This window comes from Pseudochaenichthys georgianus, unplaced genomic scaffold (assembly GCF_902827115.2).
Source record: "Pseudochaenichthys georgianus unplaced genomic scaffold, fPseGeo1.2 scaffold_587_arrow_ctg1, whole genome shotgun sequence".
NCBI classification, from domain to species: Eukaryota; Metazoa; Chordata; class Actinopteri; order Perciformes; family Channichthyidae; genus Pseudochaenichthys; species Pseudochaenichthys georgianus.
Window position 1 is genome coordinate 15175 of NW_027263146.1, and position 19886 is coordinate 35060.

General features: G+C 43.4%; 1 protein-coding gene across 1 annotated transcript in view; it reads left to right on the forward strand.

The window, feature by feature from the left end:
• The window catches only part of LOC117443337 (cell adhesion molecule CEACAM5-like), a 39896-nt gene that overhangs the window by 14359 nt on the left and 5651 nt on the right, over positions 1-19886 (forward strand). The window contains exons 7-13 of the mRNA XM_034079323.2: positions 4009-4272; positions 4547-4816; positions 8181-8447; positions 10946-11206; positions 11785-12040; positions 12903-12984; positions 13081-13141. Coding sequence (XP_033935214.1) covers positions 4009-4272; positions 4547-4816; positions 8181-8447; positions 10946-11206; positions 11785-12008 — 1286 coding nt within the window. The 3' untranslated portion in view covers positions 12009-12040; positions 12903-12984; positions 13081-13141. The remainder of the gene's footprint in view (positions 1-4008; positions 4273-4546; positions 4817-8180; positions 8448-10945; positions 11207-11784; positions 12041-12902; positions 12985-13080; positions 13142-19886) is intronic.

Below are 19886 nucleotides of genomic sequence, written 5' to 3' on the forward strand. Positions count from 1 at the left end.
CTCCTACCAACGGTCGTGATAAGCCCACGAGAAGGGCCATGATTACGCATCGTGTGGAAAGCACTGCACACACCTCCGCTCATCCCTTAGTGGTGTTGAGCGTGAACGCGCAGTTTACGAGTCTTCTCCTAAACGACGACATATTGAGAGTCTGTGTGAAATGCAGCGTGTGGAGGGCTCTGGCGTGGTTTGCCACCAACCACAGCACATCCAGAGAATGTACACCCGGCGCTATCAGAGTACTGTATGGTACTCAGGGTGGCGGCGCGTGTGTCTGAGGGACAGATGGATGAGCAGGCGGATGGGCAGAGGGTAGTCTCTGCAGTTCGCCTCTCCCCCCGCAGTTCTACGAGATACAGGGAATCCTGTAATCCCAGGGACAGTGTCTCGCGCTCCGTGCAGAGCGGCAGGAACTCTGGTTAAAGGAAGCTTTTTTCCAGGGTTCCTCAAAGGGAAGAAAATCATTTTTTTTTACTCCCGCTATTTTCTGGTTCCGAAGGAGACGGGGCGGGGGGAATGAGACCCATCCTCGATCTGTCAGTGTCCAACAAGGGAATGGCCTTTTCCCATGTTGACGATCAAACAGGTGCTGGAGTGTTCACGAGGGAGGTGCACATCCATAGTCCTGAAGGATGCAGTCCTCCACGTAACCATCATCCCGAAACACAGCAAATTCCTGCGTTTCTCATTCCTGGCTCCACGCGCTTTTTTCAAAGTGGGTGGAGACGGTTGGAGCAGCTACTCAGAATGGGGATGAGTTATTTTGCCTGGACGACCGGCTGTGGCTGGCTTGCTCCAGGGAGGAAGCGGTTTTTCAGACGATACAGCTCGTATCTCATCTGTCAAACCTGGGTTTCATTATCAACTGGAAGAAGAGCTGTCCTCTTCCCTCCCAGACATTTAACTGGGAGTGGAATTGAACTCAGCCCGCATGAGAGCGCGACTCTCACAGCAGAGAGGGGAGAAAGTGACAGCTCTCCTCCGGTGCAGCTGTTAATCTGTCGGTTAGCAGGCATCACGTTTTTTCCTCTGTCCCAGATGTGCCTACTATACACGGTCGTAATGAGCCCAGGGCTGTTGTTACGCACTGTGTGAATAGCACTGCACACACCTCCGCTCATTCCTCAGCGGGTTTGAGCGTGAACGCGCCTCAATGTCCAGTTTACGAGCATTCTCCTAAACAGAGACAGGATGAGAGCCGGTGTGAGATGCAGCGTGTGGAGGCCCCCTCGCAGCCTTTTCGGACCGGGCCCCTCTTGGGTTGCTTCACGGGCAACGGCAGCGAGGGCTCTGACGTGGCTCGTCACCATGACAACCACAGCACATCCAGAGCAGGTCGCGCACTCTCAGAGTATTACTCAGAGTGGCGACGCGCGTGTTCGATGGACAGATGGATAATAATAAGCAGCAAGGCTCACTGGTTAAGCCGGCTGCCCCTGACCTGTCGGTTATAGGCAGCATGGCTCGCACCATAAACCGGCTGTCTTTAAAACATATTGGTTTTTAAGCAGCTCGGACAGCTCACCTCCGGCGCGTCACACCCCGCGGGGCGGTGACAGCCCTCTCCGTGATGCAGCTGTTAGGCATGATATCAGCTGGTCACGTGGTGATCCCCCTGGGTCTCCTTCACAGTGAGGAGACTCCAGGTGGTTTATTCGCCTGTGCATCGACCCCGTGCGTCAGAGGAGACGCATGGTATACATTCCTCCTTCCGTGGGTTTGGATTTAACCTCCTGGAAAAATCTCCACGTCAGTGGGGGTGCCCCTGAGCAGAGTGACGTCACACACCGCAGTGTTCACAGACGCATCTCTCGCAGGTTGAGGAACGTGCATGTCGCAGGCAGTGGGGGGACAGTGGCCGGCTCACATGTCTCTCCATATAAACGTGCTGGAATTACTATATGGAAAGTAATCCAGCACTTCGCCCTGTTGCTGTACAATCAACATGTGTTGATTCGAACAGACAACAAAGCAGCGGCGGCCTACATAAATCGCCAGGGAGGTGTTCGATCAGCGCAGCTGCTGAACACACATCCTACACATGGACAGCGTTCCGTGCCTCGTGCTGTCGTTCCTGTCGGAATTGGCTTATAGCACGGTAAAAACATATGCTGCTGCCATTTCATCTTGCCACGTAGATTGGTGTCAGCACGATGTTTAGTCACCCTCTGACAAAACGTTTTCTACGGGGAGCACAGAGACTCAGACCTGTGTCACGCGCTTTGGCGCCTCAATGGGTGTTGGTTTAGTGTTACGCGCACTGAGTAAAGCTCCATTTGAACCTTTAGATCCGGTCCCCCTGAAGTTTCTGTCAGCCAAAGTAGCTCTGCTCCTGGCTCTGACATCAGCTAAAGGGTGAGTGATGTGTCTGCTCTCTCTGTGGCTCCTTCATGTCTCCGGATCCAAGGAGATGGCAGCTCAGCTGTTTTGCGCCCTAACCCGGCTTTTATGCCAAAGGTGATCACAAGCTCTTTTAGAGCTATATTGCACGCACGGCTGCTTTACGCAGCTCGTCTGTTTGTGCATTACAGAGAGCGCTCAATAGGGCAGCCTCTGTCGGCACAGCGCCTGTCACACTGGCTGTGTGAGGCTGTGTCACAGGCGTATCTCTCCTCTGGGGTGGATCCCCCAGAAAACATCAAAGCGCACGGCACCAGAGGATTTTCCTCCTCTACGGCGTTGCATGGAGGAATGACAGTGGAAGACATTTGCACTGCTGCATCTTGGTCTTCCCCTGTTCTTTTATTCGTGTTTATTTTGAGGGATTTCTCCCACTCCTCTCTGACACACTCAGTACTGAGTGTCCTGTCAGAGTGAGTAATGTCGGGGACTCAACTGCGTGCCCTCTCTCCTGCCTGTCGGCACTTAGAGAGCTGCCCTTTTCCCCCTCTTTGATCGTTTTAACAAGTGGGACTTTGGTCTCTACGTTTTATAACGACAGGTAGCCTGTTTAGCCTACCTTCTTTCCCTGATGGAGAACATTCATTTTTGAAATGCTATATTCCCTGGGAATGTGATGCTCCATTACGCATGGCGAAATGGACATGGGTTATTAATTGAGTAGGTGTGTTTTGTGCTTCTGGTAACGGACGGACCAGTGGGGCGTGGACTACATCCTGCTTCGCCCTTAACCCAATAGCGATAGCCTTAGAGGGCGAAGCCTTATACGAAATAGAACTGGGGTTACGTAACCCAGCTTCCATGGGTATAGGCGCAGCCCTCTAAGATTCGGGCCCCACTGGCTCCGCAAATATCTGAAGAAAAGCTGTTTGTGTGGGAGCAGGTTGTAGGGCCTACTTCCTATTTATACGGAAGTGAGCCTGGAGGTGGGGCCCACGTCATAGGTGGGCGTGGATTAAGTCTGTCAGTGCTGCACACGTGCAGTGGGATTACCCAATAACGATAGCCTTAGAGGGCTGCGCCTATACTCATAGAAGCTGGGTTACACTACGTAACCCCAGATCTAGACAAGACAAAACACAACACAGACAGATTGTGACAAATAACAATTCAGAAATACCCATGAATGATTATTGACAGTAGATATGAATTCATTTACATAATAACTAACGGTTGTTTCTCTATAATATATTCCTTAGCTACAGTGAAAAAACTGAAACGTTGACTTGAATTCAATGTATTATGTCAACAAATTACACATAATTGTATTTGGTTGAAAGCAGTAATATACATTTTAAATGAAAAATATTAGGTTCAACTTAATATTATTGCTTTCAACTCACCTAATGCAAAAAAAACCAATACATTTAATTAAAGTCAATGTTTTAGATTCTTCACTGTACTTCAGTGTACTTCAGTGTAAAATGTGATTAGTAAATACTCAACAACTGTCCTTCAAGTTAGGGTTATTTTGGAATGAGTTCCTCATTCAATGCTCTGTAATGACTCGAAATGCAGCTTCATTCAGCGTTCAATAATGTAGAGACCTTTGAGCTAATGCAGTGAGCAACACATTGTTAATATATACTGTTCACACTTCTCCTCCAGATGCTCCGAGGCGCCTTTTTTTGTCAAGACCCTCTGAGATAAAGGAGGGCAGTTCAGTGACTCTGACCTGTCGGAGTGAAGCTAACCCAGCAGCTAACTACACCTGGTACAAGAAGAATGGAAATCCAAACGTTCCTCTTCTCAGTGAAGGAACACAATTTCTCTTCAGCTCCATCCGGTCCTCTGACTCTGGGCAGTATTTCTGTAGAGCTGAGAACGAGCTGGGGAGGAGGACATCTGTAAACACCTTTATTAATGTGAAATGTGAGTAACCTTAACTTCTTTATTACATCTACTTGCTTTATATTTACAGTCTGCTGTAAAAGACTGAGCAGCTTCAGGAGATAACAGAGGCTTAGTGTAGTTCAAGGACTTAGATTTAAACCGTGAACCATCCATTGGTCAGACCACCTTCAAAGTATACAATGCAGTTACACATAGCTTCTCACATTTTGTGATTTAAAATATCCTGTACAACATGTACTGTTAAAACACTAATTGTAACCTAGACAATTATTTGTTTTTGCATCTCCTCCAGACGCTCCAAAGCTCCCCTCTGTGTCAGTGAGTCCCTCTGCTGAGATAAAGGAGGGCAGTTCAGTGACTCTGACCTGTAGCAGTGAAGCTAACCCAGCAGCTAACTACACCTGGTACAAGAGGAATACAAAATCAGGCCTTCCTCCTCTCAGTGAAGGACAACGTCTTGTCTTCAGCTCTATCCAGTCCTCTGACTCTGGACAGTATCACTGTACAGCTGAGAATAAGTTGGGGAGGAGGACATTTAAAGACATCTCTATTGATGTGAAATGTGAGTATCGGTTATTATCGATGTCATTTACAGTCCGCTGTAACTCAGCTTAAATCTGTCTAGTTCTGCATGAGAATATTTGAATGATCATAAAAACTCTCTTCAACTTGCATGGAATCCAGATAATGGGTAGGTAATAAATGATGTACAGGCAGTAACTTCTAATCACATTTTATAGAGTAGGTAATGTTTACTTAAATGCTAAACACCTACTGAATATTTTGTAAATGCACTAATATTTGCTTTAATTAATGTCAATAGTTATCTCAAATTCCTTCCTTACTAACCTGCTTTCACCGTTATATTTTTGTATGACCCACCAATTGTTTATATATTTGTCTTATTGGTGGTAACATACTCAGTAACAACCAACAAGTCAGTACTGGGCACCATTTGACTGGAGGAGAGGGACATAAAAACAAATGTGTGGTTCATCATAAAGTCAGTATTTGTTATTGGTTAGGGGCTGTTTAGTGCAGTACATGGAAGCAATTGAGAACTATGCATTTACTATTACTATTACATTGCATTTAGCTGACGCTTTTATCCAAAGCGACTCACAATAAGTACATTCGACCAAGAAGACACAACCTTGAAGAAAACAGAATCATAAAGTACATCAGGTTTCATAGAGCCAAGCATTTCAAGTGCTACTCAACTGGCTTTAGATACGCCAGTCCTTTATTAGTATATAAGTGCTCTGTTAGCAGTTCTTTGTTAGTAATTCTATCGCTCGAGGTAGAGTCGAAAGAGATGAGTTTTCAGTCTGCGCCGGAAGGTGTGTAAGCTTTCTGCCGTCCTGATGTCAATGGGGAGCTCATTCCACCATTTTGGAGTCAGGATAGCAAACCCATGTGTTTTTGCTGATGGGAACTTGGGTCCCCCTCGCAGCGAGGGTGCAGCGAGCTGATTGGCTGATGCAAAGCAGAGTGCACGTGCTGGGGTGTACGGTGTAACCATGTCCTGGATGTAGGAAGGGCCAGATCCATTCGCAGCATGGTACGCAAGTACCAGTGTCTTGAAGTGAATTCTAGCAGTTACCGGAAGCCAGTGAAGAGAGCGGAGGAGCGGCGTGGTGTGGGAACATTTAGGAAGGTTGAAGATCAGACGAGCCGCTGCATTCTGGATGAGCTGCAGAGGTCGGATGGCACATGCAGGTAGACCAGCCAGGAGGGAGTTGCAGTAGTCTAGGCGTGAGGTGACGAAAGCCTGGACCAGAAGTTGTAAAGCGTGTATCTGCAGCAACGGGTTGTAGCGACGATGTTTGCAGTGAAGGACAGGTTGTTATCTAGGATCACACCCAGATTCCTTGCAGTCTGAGTCGGGGAAACAACAGAGGTGCCGATGTTGATAGTCAGGTCAAGAGTGGGACAATCTTTTCCCGGAAGGAAAAGCAGTTCAGTCTTGTCAAGGTTGAGCTTGAGGTGATGAGCGGACATCCACTGAGAGATGTCAGCTAAACAAGCAGAGATGCGTGCGACGACCTGGGTCTCTGAGCGGGGAAAGGACAGAATTAATTGGGTGTCGTCAGCGTAGCAGTGGTATGAAAAACCATGCGGGCTAATGACAGATCCGAGCGAGTTTGTGTACAGGGAGAAGAGGAGGGGACCAAGAACAGAGCCCTGAGGAACCCCTGTAGTTAATTGACAAGGGTCGGACTCGGACCCTCTCCAAGTTACCCTGTAGGTACGGTCTTTGAGGTATGAGGTGAGGAGGGAAAGTGCAGAGCCTGAAACTCCAAGTTCTTGGAGAGTGCTAAGGAGGATCTGATGGTTCACCGTGTCGAATGCAGCAGACAGGTCCAAAAGGATGATGACAGAGGAGAGGGATGCTGCTTTGGCAGTGTGCAGTTCCTCAGTGACAGCAATGAGAGCAGTTTCTGTGGAGTGACCTGCCTTGAAACCAGACTGGTGCGGATCCAGAAGGTTGTTCTGATGGAGATAATGGGAGAGTTGTTTAAAGACAGCGCGTTCAAGTGTTTTAGACAGGAACGGGAGTAGAGAGACAGGCCTGTAGTTTATAACATGTCAAACGGGTTGAGAGTGGGTTTCTTTGGGAGAGGGTTTACTCTCGCCTCCTTGAGAGTGTGTGGAAAGTGACCAGAAGTTAGAGAAGTGTTGAGAAATGTGTGAGAAACGGTAGAATATCAGGCACCGATAGTCTGAAGGAGGTTTTGAAAGGATAGGGTCCACGAGGACATGTGGTAGGGCGGGGCAGAAGGTAATGAGGGTAAGAACCTCACTTGGAGAGAGAGGGGAAAAGGAGGTTAGTGTGTGGGTGAAAGGAGGGGTCTGGTGACCCGGCGGTGAGTAAAGGTGATCAGACAAAGAAGAGCGAATATCCTCAACCTTTTTTCAAACATGGTTAACAAGTCGCTTGACAGAAGTGGGGAGGGGGGAGGGGCTTTGGGGGGGTCCCAAGAGGGTGGAGAAGATGGAAAATAGGTGTTTAAGATTGGAATAGGAAGATTGGATCTTATCTTGAAAGAAGTGCTTTTGCCTGAGAGATTCGAAGCAAAGAAAGAGGAGAGGAGAGCCTGATAGGTTAGGAGGGTCGTCGCGGTGTTTGGATTTCCACCGTTTCCGCTCTGCTGCCCGAAGGACGGTTCTATTAGCATGCAGTGCATAATTTAGCCAGGGAGCAGTGAGGGGACTGACGAGGCCTGCTGAGATGTGAGAGGACAGAGAGAGTCCAGAGAGGATGAGAGAGTAGAGAGGAGAGTTTCTGCAGCAGAGTTTGGAGGCAGGAGTTGGAACGAGTCAGAGGAAGGGAGGGCTGGAGAGCACCGATGAGGCAAAGGTAGAGGGGGAGAGGGAACGAAGGTTACGGCGGACCGGCTGCAGGATGACAAGAGATTAGTTTGTTATGTTTGGAAAGGGGTAGAGAGAATGAAATGAAGAAGGTGCATCGGATGTGTGGAGCGGGTTTACAGAGAGGTTAGAAGTAGCGCAGTTCCTTGAGAATATGAGATCAAGGACATTGCCAGCTTTATGAGTGGTGGGGACGGAGACAGTGAGAAAGCAAAGGCGGTTAACAGAGATGTTAGTTCGTCTATCTTCCCCGTCTGGAGGTTGAAGTCTCCGAGAAGTACAGCGGGAGGGCCAGTTTCAGGGATGTGTGAGAGGAGATACTCAACAACTGTCCGTTAAGATCCGGATATCTTAGTACAATGTATCGTGGTTTAAGGGTGACATTTTATGCAGATTTGGGACCCAGATTTAAACCGTCAAACATGCATTTTGTAGGACCACCTTCAATCCAAAATGCAGCTTCACTCTGGAGTTTAAACTTGTAATACTTTTTTTTCTAATCCAGTAAACAACACATAGTCTTGGAATAATCTCTGTTATCCCATCTCCTCCAGATGCTCCGAGGGTTCCTTCTGTGTCAATGAGTCCCTCAGATGACATAAAGGAAGGCAGTTTAGTGACTCTGACCTGTAGCAGTGATGCTAACCCAGCAGCTAACTACACCTGGTACAAGAAGATAAATGCAGACATCTATGTTCTACAAATAAGACAAAAGCTTGTCTTCAGCTCCATCAATTCCTCTGACTCTGGACAGTATTGCTGTTCAGCTGGGAACAAGCTGGGGACGAAGGCATCTAAAGACATCTCTATTGATGTGCATTGTGAGTATTTTTTGTTAGTTTCTTATATCTACTGGCTTTACATTTAAGCCTGGTGAAATTCACAGAGAAGCTTCAGGAGATTATAGAAGCTTTGTTTGGTCTAAATTCACAGAATCAAAAAATGACCCATCCATTTGTCACTCCACCTTCAAAGTCTAAAATACATCGACACAGCTATTCACATTTTGTGATTTAAATACCCTGTACAACATGTACTATGAGAAACAACATCGCCTAGGGAACATGTGTCAAACTCAAATCAGGCCCGTGGTGGATGTAATTTCTAATCACTATTAGATCTGGCCCGCCGGTATATTGCACGTAAACCTTCACTCCATCCTGAGGGTCTCCTCAGCTCAGAGCCTGACCCCAAACATTGATGAACTTGACCCCGAGATGAGATGCCAAGTGTCTGAACTAGCATCACAGAGCAGCAACCTGAGTTTAATGGATGTTTCCTTCTGCATTTTGTCTCTCACGACAACAGGACATGTTTGGTTTTCTCTTTGAGGGGAATAGTTTTGTTGAAGCTGTTGTTGGCCTGAAAGAAATGACTCTGGAAAAGCTAAAGATAGAGCCATAAGAAATGAATGCAACTGATTATTTAATGTTTAATGTTGTTTTTATAGGCAATAATTGAAGCTTTGTTAGTTCCAGGTTTAATATGTGCAATAAGTTCATTTCAATATGTTTTGCAATAAACATTGAACCAGTCCGGCCCTCGAATAGTACCCATTTTTGTATTTTGGCCCACTGTGTATTTGAGTTTGACACCCCTGGCCTAGGGTCATCTTTGTTAACACATTTCTCCTCAAGAACTGGAGCAGGACTTTCCCATAACTTGGAAAAAGTGTAAATCCAAGACAAATAAATGCACAGTAGTGCCAACATGGAAGAAAGGCTGAATATATTATGAGCAGAAGAAAGTCAGAATGAGCAGCTGCAGTGGGGCAAGCCTCAGTAACATCAGTAATCATAGGAGTGCTTCTCATCCTCTTTTGACCTTAGGTTTCAGTAAAAGTCCAGTCTGTGTGTAAGGAGAGCTCTGTCGGATGCCTTATTATTATTAATATCTAATAATACAAATAATACAATTCAATAACATGCTTTAACCACTAGGTGTCCCTTTATATCAGCTGTGCACCTTTATGGTGTAAATACAGCCTATCTACCAATTGGATCAAATATAAAAGTCAGCCGAATTAGTGTTGATACTGCAAGGAGACGTATTGTGTGAAAAGAAATGTAAGATGTTGTTTAATTGCTTATATATTTATGATCCACGTCACGTTTTCAGTTTTGGCGGCAGTTCCTCATGTTTGTCTAGAAGTCTTCTCATCAGGGCTCTATAAATACAGAACTACGGCAGATATGTAATATGTAATGCAGCCGAACTGTGTATTACAATGCCGTTATGTGATGACTTTCAAAGCGAAAAGCAAGCACACTCGGAATAAAGTATAATTTTATTTGAAAAAATGTTTTCGGATTTCACATCGCATGGTTAACATGGGTTAACAATACCGTCTAACTGTTACGTTTGAAGGGACGAAATTGTGACATATTCAAGTCTCCCAGCATGGTAAATCATCACATGTTCACGTCTTGCCGTGATACCGGGTTGTCACAGACACGATAGACACGCTCAAAAAACGCTCAAAAAACTATTGCCCTCCCAGTCACAATCAATGCACCTGTGCCTGGAGATCACTTATATGCTGTTGCCCCATTACGCCATCTAGTGGTCAAATAACAAAACATAGAAACCATTCTAATGGACGCCTCACATTATGTTAATCAGGCATGTCTGATAAATATCCAAGCATACAGTATAATAATACTACAAATGCAAATACTGTGACTCTGGCATAAAATGTGCTATGGACTCGTGCTTACATTTTAAATTCTATATGTGCTAAAGATGAATATTCATCCTGACCGTGGCCACTCAACAACTCATTATTTCAATGTACATTTGGAAATGTGTCTTTCTTATATCCTTCCAGTTGTGTGTATAAAACCGCAGGAGGTCAGTCTCCTAACTGACCAAGCTTGAAACCATGTTGACACATTTAATGCCACTGGTGCTGTGTTAAAACATGTAAAGTACATGCAGCGCCTTTCTAAGTAAAGCCATAACATGTTGCAATCACTTTTGTTATTGCAACATTTGAGGTCCCAGAGACACATTGCTACACAAACTGTGGAGAAACGTTGTTTGTCTTCAGCGTGAGAAGATTTTGAGACACTTAAAATTGTTGCGATGCATCTTCCTCAAAAAGATGAGGCCATGAAGAGAAAACTTGTGGCCAAATGTCATCATCAGGTCCATCAGGAAATATTTAAACTGCCATCTTTGCAGATGTGATAACACCCTGTCTCATGGAGCAGGGTTTCAGTTGTAGGTGGAAGTGAAGTGAGCTTACTCATTGTGTCGCTGCTTCTGGTTTGTTGTAATCATGTGCCCAAAAAACTGGTTTCTCTCTTTTGTCCTCCAGATGCTCCAAAGACTTCCTCTGTGTCAGCGAGTCCCTCCGCTGAGATAGAGATTAGCAAATCATTGCAGCTGACCTGTAAAGGTGGCGCTAATCCAGCAGCTAACTACACCTGGTACAAGGACAACCAAACACTGCCTTGGGGGTCAAAAGACATTCATCAACTCGCCTCTATCACCTTAGAGGACAAAGGGAACTACCACTGCGAGTCTGAGAATAAGTACGGCCAGATCAACTCTACATCAGTACACATAGATGTCCAATGTAAGTCCAAAACATCAACAACTCACTAAATACAAATGTGTTGAGTAGAGATAGTGATTGTTAATCTGTGATGATCTTTCCCTGGTAGAAACATTATCTGAGATAAATTCATAGAGGACGTCTATCACCTTTTGATGTCTAACATATTCACATGCCATGTGTACGTTAAAAGAAGGTTTGTGATCCCTTGAGTCATTCCTCCAGTCCATGCGAGCTTGGAAGCAATACCTCTAAAAAGAGTTGGATTTCATGTAACGTAATATGTTACTGTTACTTCTAAGGTTTCATTTGTTTCAGTCCAAAATGCCTCTGTGTTTGATAAAGGGATGACTCTTTATTGGCTGCAGCTGAAGGATTTGGGCCATTCGTGACATGAGCTCTCCATGTGTTACTCTGTGATTTGCCTACTTGGCTTTCGTTATGTAAATCTTAGGGATGAAGACATTTTTCATTTTTCTAGTTTTATTTGTTTGGTCCTCTTATGTCTGCTGAGAGAGTAAACCAACGTTTGATGATATCAAGTAGGGAATTAGTAGATCTACTTTACTAAAGATACACTTCTACACATTCTCTTCCAGATGCTCCAAAGCCTCCTTCTGTGTCAGTGAGTTCTGCTGAGATACAGGAGGGCAGTTCAGTGACTCTGACCTGTAGCAGTGATGCTAACCCAGCAGCTAGCTACACCTGGTACAGGACGATGAAGACTCTCCAAAAGCTTCAGGACAGATCTTCACCATCACTGACTTCAGAGCTGAACACAGTGGAAGTATTCCTGCGGAGCCCAGAACAAGTTAGGACGTAGTAACTCCACCTTACCTCTGATTGGTGTGGCAGGTAAGTCATTTCACACCTCAGGACCTCCCAAGAGGCGCAGCAACTTTAGCACTACAATTCTTTGAAGATCCAAGATGCAATTAACTGTTACACTCTCTGGACAGAATTGTTATTTTGAATTCTAAATCTGAGGTTTGCTGCTTGAAGTTGCCGGACTTGTTTGTGATACCCCAATCATTTCAAGCACCACACATAGTCTACTTCCCCTTTCTGCTAGGCCCAGGCATCGACAACAACCTCTGCATTACTCTGCATTGGGGTGTCAACCAGTACAACCCATCCGATATTATTTGTGCCTTACCCCTTGTCATCTTGCTAAAGTGAGGCTTTTTGACTACTTGCAAGTTTTCCAACACTCTGTGCTCTCCCGGTCGAGGTCAGCACTTCTTCACTTTTGACAAGATGCTAGAAAAGGTCTTCCCTCCCTTTTTTTTCAGTCACCGGACAGATTGCCAGAATATCATCAAGTCCCTCTCTTTGGCATCGAAAACTATAGTTTCCCAAATGTTCCAGGAAATATTTATTTTGAGTGGGCAGCATTCCTGATAAGGTGATTAACCTCATCACTAAGTTGGGATCAGCTGACTGCTCTGAAGAATCCAAAACAGAGATTTGAACATTTGAGTGCAAAGTCAACTATTAATCGTTAGTCTGGGGGGCGCCAATATCAACGGTTGTTTCCGGTTTTAAAAACACCCTTGTGCTGTTGATCATTTATGGGACGCAAAAGCAAAAACAAACTGTGATGAGTTACTATTTTAAATGCTTCTCTCTTAAGATCTCAGATTTAATGACTAATCATTACATGTTAAGGAACTCAAAAATAGCTGTAATACAAAAGCTAATTGTCACTGTTTCCCAGGTTCAATGAAATCAGTCGCTGCTGGATCAATAACTGCTGTTATTGTGGGTATCATATTCCTCATTGCCTTTCTGTTGATTAGGTAAGCAGTTCAGTTTTACTTTGATTACGTTCAGTTATGCTACACAGTTATTTAATGTTGAGATTAATTTCTTTGTTAATTCACTTTGTTCTCCAGAAGAAAGAGGTCCTCGAAACCAACCACGGAAGCTGGAGAGAGACCAGACAACGACGCTCAGGTGAGAAAGCAGATTTCAGGTGTCACTTAGGGTCAACCGTCACCTGCAACTAATTTCAACAGTGCATCATGTCCCTGTTTGGTAACGTCCTTTTCCCAAACTAAATATTTTACCTAATGGAAATGTGACTCAGGAGGTAGTGTGAGGGAAATATTTTGTTGTGTGTTTGTACCAAAAAGCATTTTGTGTTTCACATAGGTCTGCCATAACTTAGAGCAGGGGGTTAAAGGGTTAAAGGTTCCGCTTTCCTGTTGGGGGACTGTGACTAACTGCCAGAGGACTTTAACAGACTGTCTTTGTCTCTGAATCCAGGTTCTTGTGATTATCGATCAGAAGACGCGCGAAATAGAGGCTCCTCCTTGATTATCTGTGTAGATTTGCGCTGTGTTTCTGTGTAATCTTCAGTGTTGGCTGGGGAATCACGTGATGAAGTCGTGTGAGAACCCTGCCCATGCTCCCGGCCGTGGCTCTCAATAAACTCAGGTGTTTGATATAAAGCGGACTCCAGCCTCCATTCCTTCCATCTACATTGCTGAAAAGAAAATCTCTCTCACAGATTGGCGTCACGGACAGGCACCTTCAGATCTTTCAGACATTGGTGAGTACATTTCTATTTTGAGATTGACTCGCCAGCGTTTGAGATCAACGGTGTATTAAAATTACCTGAGAGAACTGAGCTGCTGCATTTTTTTTTGGGTTTCTCTACTCATTTACATCTGGAGGCTAATCTATAACCTCAGGAATCGGTGTCAAGGGGATATTGTCCTGGCCGATTTCCCCGTGTTTGTTGCTGGGACAGGTGTCTACGAGCAAACACGGCCTATGTGAAAACTATGAGAATATTTGGGGCTAATGATAACCTAGGAATATCGAATTTCATCGATCTCCTCTGTGTGTGCTTCTTGGAATTAACTCACCAGGCAATTACACACAACAAATATTCAGAGAAACTTTTGAGAGATGCACCAGCAAAGTGGATTTTCTGAATTAGAAGCAATGTCGCAAGATTTGTATTTAAACAAATCGCCGAATTTAGGCATTTCTGCTGAGGTGCCGATTCTCCGCCCCCTGGGGAGAGCTGCACGTAGAAAAAAGGAGCATACAGCATTATCCGCGATTATTGACACTTTTGAACTAAAGAAAGTGCTCAATGTGTGGTTTGAGAATGTTGTATGAATTGCTGAATTTGGCTGTGTTTGCGCAAGATTTGTATTTAAACAAATCGCCGAATTTAGGAGTTTTCAGAGGATAAATAGCATTTCTGCTGAGGTGCCGATTCTCCGCCCCCTGGGGAGAGCTGCACGTAGAAAAAAGGAGCATACAGCATTATCCGCGATTATTGACGCTTTTGAACTAAAGAAAGTGCCCAATGTGTGGTTTGAGAATGTTGTATGAATTGCTGAATTTGGCTGTGTTTGCAGATACACGAGAATTATGAGGATAGAGGGCTCATAATTAGTGGCCCCTCTGAAAGTCTCCCTAATTCGGATTAAAATAGGCTGGAAGAGTTTTTGTCAGGCTGAGTTGTTGAGAGTTTTTATGTTTGTTTGTCTAACTGCAGTGTTTGTTTGTATAATTGTTTCGTGTTTGTTTGTCTACCCGCCGTCTTGTGCATGCGTTGTAACAACTCATAATGAATCAGTCCACAGCCAGGGTAAAATGAACTAAAACTTCAGTTATTTCACCAAAATTAAATGACTTGAGAGAAATAAAACAATAATGTAAAGATGAAAAGCTCAAACAGCTCAATGTTGTATTATTTGTTTCATTTATTCTTAAATCTATGTATTATATGGTAATAATGAATAATAAAAAAAAACGTAATGTATTGAACACATTCCAAAACAAAGAAGATAAGACAGAACCAGACTCAGACATGAGGACTGGCTTATCTATAGCCAGTTGAGAAGCACTTGAGGTGCTTGGCTCTGTGAGGCCTGATGTACTTATAGGGTTCTGTTTTCTTCAAGGTTGTGTCTTCCTAGTCGAATGTACTTAAGGTAAGTCGCTTTGGATAAAAGCGTCAGCTAAATGCAATGTAGTCAGACAGTAATTGAAACTTTTGCGCTGTTGCTGCAAAATGAAAACCTTGTTGATTGTCTGTTTCCAACTGGCCACTGGAATCAGATAATTGATATACGTTGAAGTTCAATTACAGTTTAAATATAGTTTAACATTCTTTATTAAACTGTTTCAAATTATTTCTAGTACAATTGGTCTATACAGACATTACTACAATCCTAATAGTTGTCAAATACTGAGCTTATGAACAATAGAGTAAAAGTCGCTGGTTAAGCCAGGATCAATATACTTGTTGAGGTTTTATTGTGCACATAATAAATGTGTTTAAATGAATTGAGCAATTTTTTAAAGGAGTATAATGTTGCAATTTTTAAGATAAGTAATTGCAGTTCAAAGGTAGATGTTGTTTTCTCCTTCTCTCGTTCACGAGCACACAAAATAAATCATAAACATTTCCAAATCCGAACAGACAGAGAAGTAAACTAAACTATTTTGCTCTTCATTTTTAAATGGGATTTACCGCTACATAACAGAAGACTTAATACAGGACTTAAAGAATGTTTTAAAGACAAGTCATGGAGAGGTTTGCATTTTGGACGGAATCTCCCCTTTCCTCTGCTCCTAAAATCCTGCACCCGAGGTCAATCACAGGCGTGACCTTTGGAGGGGCAGAGAATCTGAGCAAGACCACAGAGCGACCATTGGGGGTTTTATGGCCTAAAGGCACAAAGAGGAACATCTGGCTACCCCCAACCAAACACACACACACACACACACACACACACACACACACACACACACACACACACACACACACACACACACACACACACACACACACACACACACACACACACACACACACACACACACACACACACACACACACACACACACACACACACACACACACACACACACACACACACACACACACACACACACACCACACACACACACACACACACACACACACACACACACACACACACACACACACACGTGTAAGTGATTTACAGTTACTAAATCAGCCTACTATCACCTAAAGAACATATCTAGGATTAAAAGACTAATGTCACAGCAGGATTTGGAAAAACTTGTCCATGCTTTTATCTTCAGTAGACTGGACACTGCAATGGTGTCTTTGCAGGTCTCACTAAAAAATCTATTAGAAAGCTGCAGCTGATTCAGAACGCTGCTGCTCGAGTCCTCACTAACACTAAGAAAGTGGATCACATCACTCCTGCTCTGAAGTCTTTACACTGGCTTCCTGTGTGTCAAAGAATAGATTTCAAAATACTGCTGCTGGTTTATAAAGCACTGAATGGTTTAGGCCCAGAACACATTTCTGACCTCCTGCTAAATGATGAACCATCCAGATCTCTCAGGTCTTCAGGGACTGGTCAGCTTCCTGTCCCCAGAGTCAGAACTAAACATGGAGAAGCAGCGTTCAGTTATTATGCTTTTAATTGAACTAGTCATATCTTAGACCGCACTGCAACTTTTATCCATGTACTTTTCCTTTTAACCCTCTGAGACCCACATAGGACATTTCTGTTTTTTCTGTTAAATTGAACTATTCATATTTTAGACCGCACTGTAACTTTTATCCATGTATTTGTCCTTTTAATGCTTATTTTATTAGCTTTTCTTTTAATGCTTAATGTCTTTCATTTTTTGTAAGGCACTTTCAATTGCCTTGCGTTGAAAGGTGCTATATACATCTGATGGAGATGGATAGAGGCATTTATTTTAATTGTAGCAGTCAGTTTGTGGTTCTGGCAGCATTGTTGAGCATTTTTCATAGATGTGTTTTCATGCCTCTGTGTAAGGCTTAGTCTTTCTATCTGTATAGCCACTGGTGTAACTAAGTTCATAAACTCAACAGGGACTATACTTGAGCACTATGTTGAGATACTTGTACTTTATTTGAGTATTTAAATGTTTTGCCACTTTATTCTTCTACTTCTACAGTTCAGAGGTACATGGTGTATTTCTACTCCGCTACATGTATTTCATACCTTCAGTTACTTTGCGGATCTGGATGAATTATGTGAAATATAATCAAGTGTTAAATCAGACTTTAGTTCCACCTGGAGTAAATCCACCAGCTACCCTGCAGTCTACAAAGTACTTCAGACTAGCTGCAGGTCTACCAGATCAATCATTATAAAACACATCATATATTATTCTGAAATGGACCAATCTGCACAACGACTACCTTTACTGTCGCTATTTCCACTATATTTTGATGAGAATACTTTTCTACTTTCACTTGAGTAACATTTTTAATGCAGTACTCTTGCTGTAACGTAGTATTCCTACACTCTGGTACTTCTACTCAAGAACAAGAGTACTAAAGCTAACGTTAGCCGGAAAGGTTTTTCAGTTCGCTTCATGCTGAAAATGAAATGGGACCCCACGGTTTGATGATTGATAGGTGTGGGCTGTCTTCCATTTTTCACACACAGGACAGTGGGGGATATCCACCCTTATCCACAAATGTAAAGTAGTTCACACAGCCTTTTTCCTCTGTGAGGAGCAGCAGGTTCAGCTTCATTTAAATATGTCGTATAGTAATACTGTCGATGGATTTCTTTTTCATCTCAAGAGAGAATGTGTATTTTATGTTAGTATTTCAACAAAATCCCCTCAGACAGCGCCGCTGCGGGGTTGGGTTTTCAGCATGTCAATTTTGTCACACAAATGTGCCTTTTTATTTCATACAGTTCCATTTGGATTGAGACAGGGAAATAATCCAAACCTCATGCGTGGCGTTTCACCGTCAAGGGGGCGATATAGCCATCTGTATGTCAAATATGTCTTATATGTCTTAAATGACATGATGAATTGGAAATGGGGGACCCTGATGTAAACAAGACGAAAGTCTTTCTCTGGTCTGCATCCCCTTGACAATTGTATTTTTTGAGCTGTACTGTACCCAATATACAAGCTGTTAATAAACTCTTCAATCAATCAATCAATATGTAATTACATTTCAAATACTGATTTGAGCCCCACCACTGTATGGGTTAGCCCTACCATAGATTACCCAACAAAAAAAAAAAAATACTCAGGAGCTGATAAGTCAATTAATTGCTTATCATGACAGGCACACAATAAAACAGTGGAAACAAACATGTGTTTGACTTTCATTAGTGAATGAAACTGTGTGCCCTTTTATAGTCTGAGTCCAATATTGTGCATTTATATATATATATTATATACATATCCTACATATATGCTAAGGTCCCGCTACTGACACGATAGCAGTCATTTCGTGCGCATGTGTGTAATTAAACCCATGATATCGAAATCTCAATCCAGCCAGGTACCCAGAGTTGGCAACCTTGCCCATGCCCCAAATAATATTTGTATTGCAGATCTACATGAATCACACAAACGACCTAGTTTGGATTCAAAAGGTGACAAGTTTGCATACCTGCTTGTCATCCATTTCATTACAGAGCTGGGAAAATGGTGTATTGATTAGATTCTGATCCGTGCAAGTCCTATTTTAACTGACTTTAGTTTCTAATATTAATGATAATTTGATTTCATCCCATAAGTAATTATTTAAATTACCTCAACATTTCACATGATGGATTAGTGTTCCACATTTCCCCACTAATTTCTTTTATGATTGAGCCACTGGTAAAGAGAGACATTGATGATCCTGTGTTCCGTTTGTTGTCTATGGCTTCGGACGGCTTCACTAAAAGTCACCCAGCTCTGCCCTACTACAGACCGGCTGAGTGCAGTCACAGAGATGCTATGGCTGCGCTACATGACATTAATGGTCTGGTCCGAGAATGGACACCATTCCCTGCTCACAGAGAGAATGACATTCCTCAAACTGAACTTTACAGCCGTTGATACTGTCTCACATGGGTCTGCTCCCCCCCACCGAGCCATGAACTGAAAGCTTGACGTCTGCTCTGAACACTTGGAAGCCTCCCTGTCACACCAGCTCCAAACCCTTGGGTCAGTCAGATGAGTCAAACGGCTTCACTTGGGCACAAGGGTCAGAAATATGACTCTCGTTACCACAGAGTGGGTTTGTTTGTTTTTTAAGGCTATCCATACTGCTATGCAGAGGATGCCTGCAGGTTGGCAAGCTGTGAAAAGCCCCTACCATTTTTAGTATAGGCCTGTTGTCAGGGGCCTGTTACTGTCTACTACATATATTCACATTATATAGACCATGAGGCTGCACGGAGCTTAGGCTAAAAATACAACCATTCTGTTCTGCTCTAAAGATTCAATTTATAGATTCTATATCAAAATAGTTTGTTCTTATTGTTTCCAATGATAACGTCACCTTAAGTGGAGGAATGCAAACCTGTTTTCAAATGTAAGGTTTTGAATTTGTTTGACATTTCTCAGTAAAGACACCCTCAGACGCCCACTATCATTCATGCTCCTTCAGTGGTGACTCAGATGTTTAGGGGGTTGAAGCTGTTCCTCCCAAATCAGAGATGCTTTGTTTTTTTGTTTTGTTTTTTCAACAAAGGTGTGCATTTCCTGCATAATATATGGTTCTCACAATTGTTTTTGTTAGTTGCGCACAGCTGATACTGAGTTTTCTCGACTGATGGATTATGACCTCTACCATGCTTACATGGACTTCTATGTTTTATTTCATATCTAACTGAAGTAAGAGACAATAGAGAGAGCTGTGGACGAGAGAATAGAAAGAGAGAATAGAGAGAGAGAATAGAGA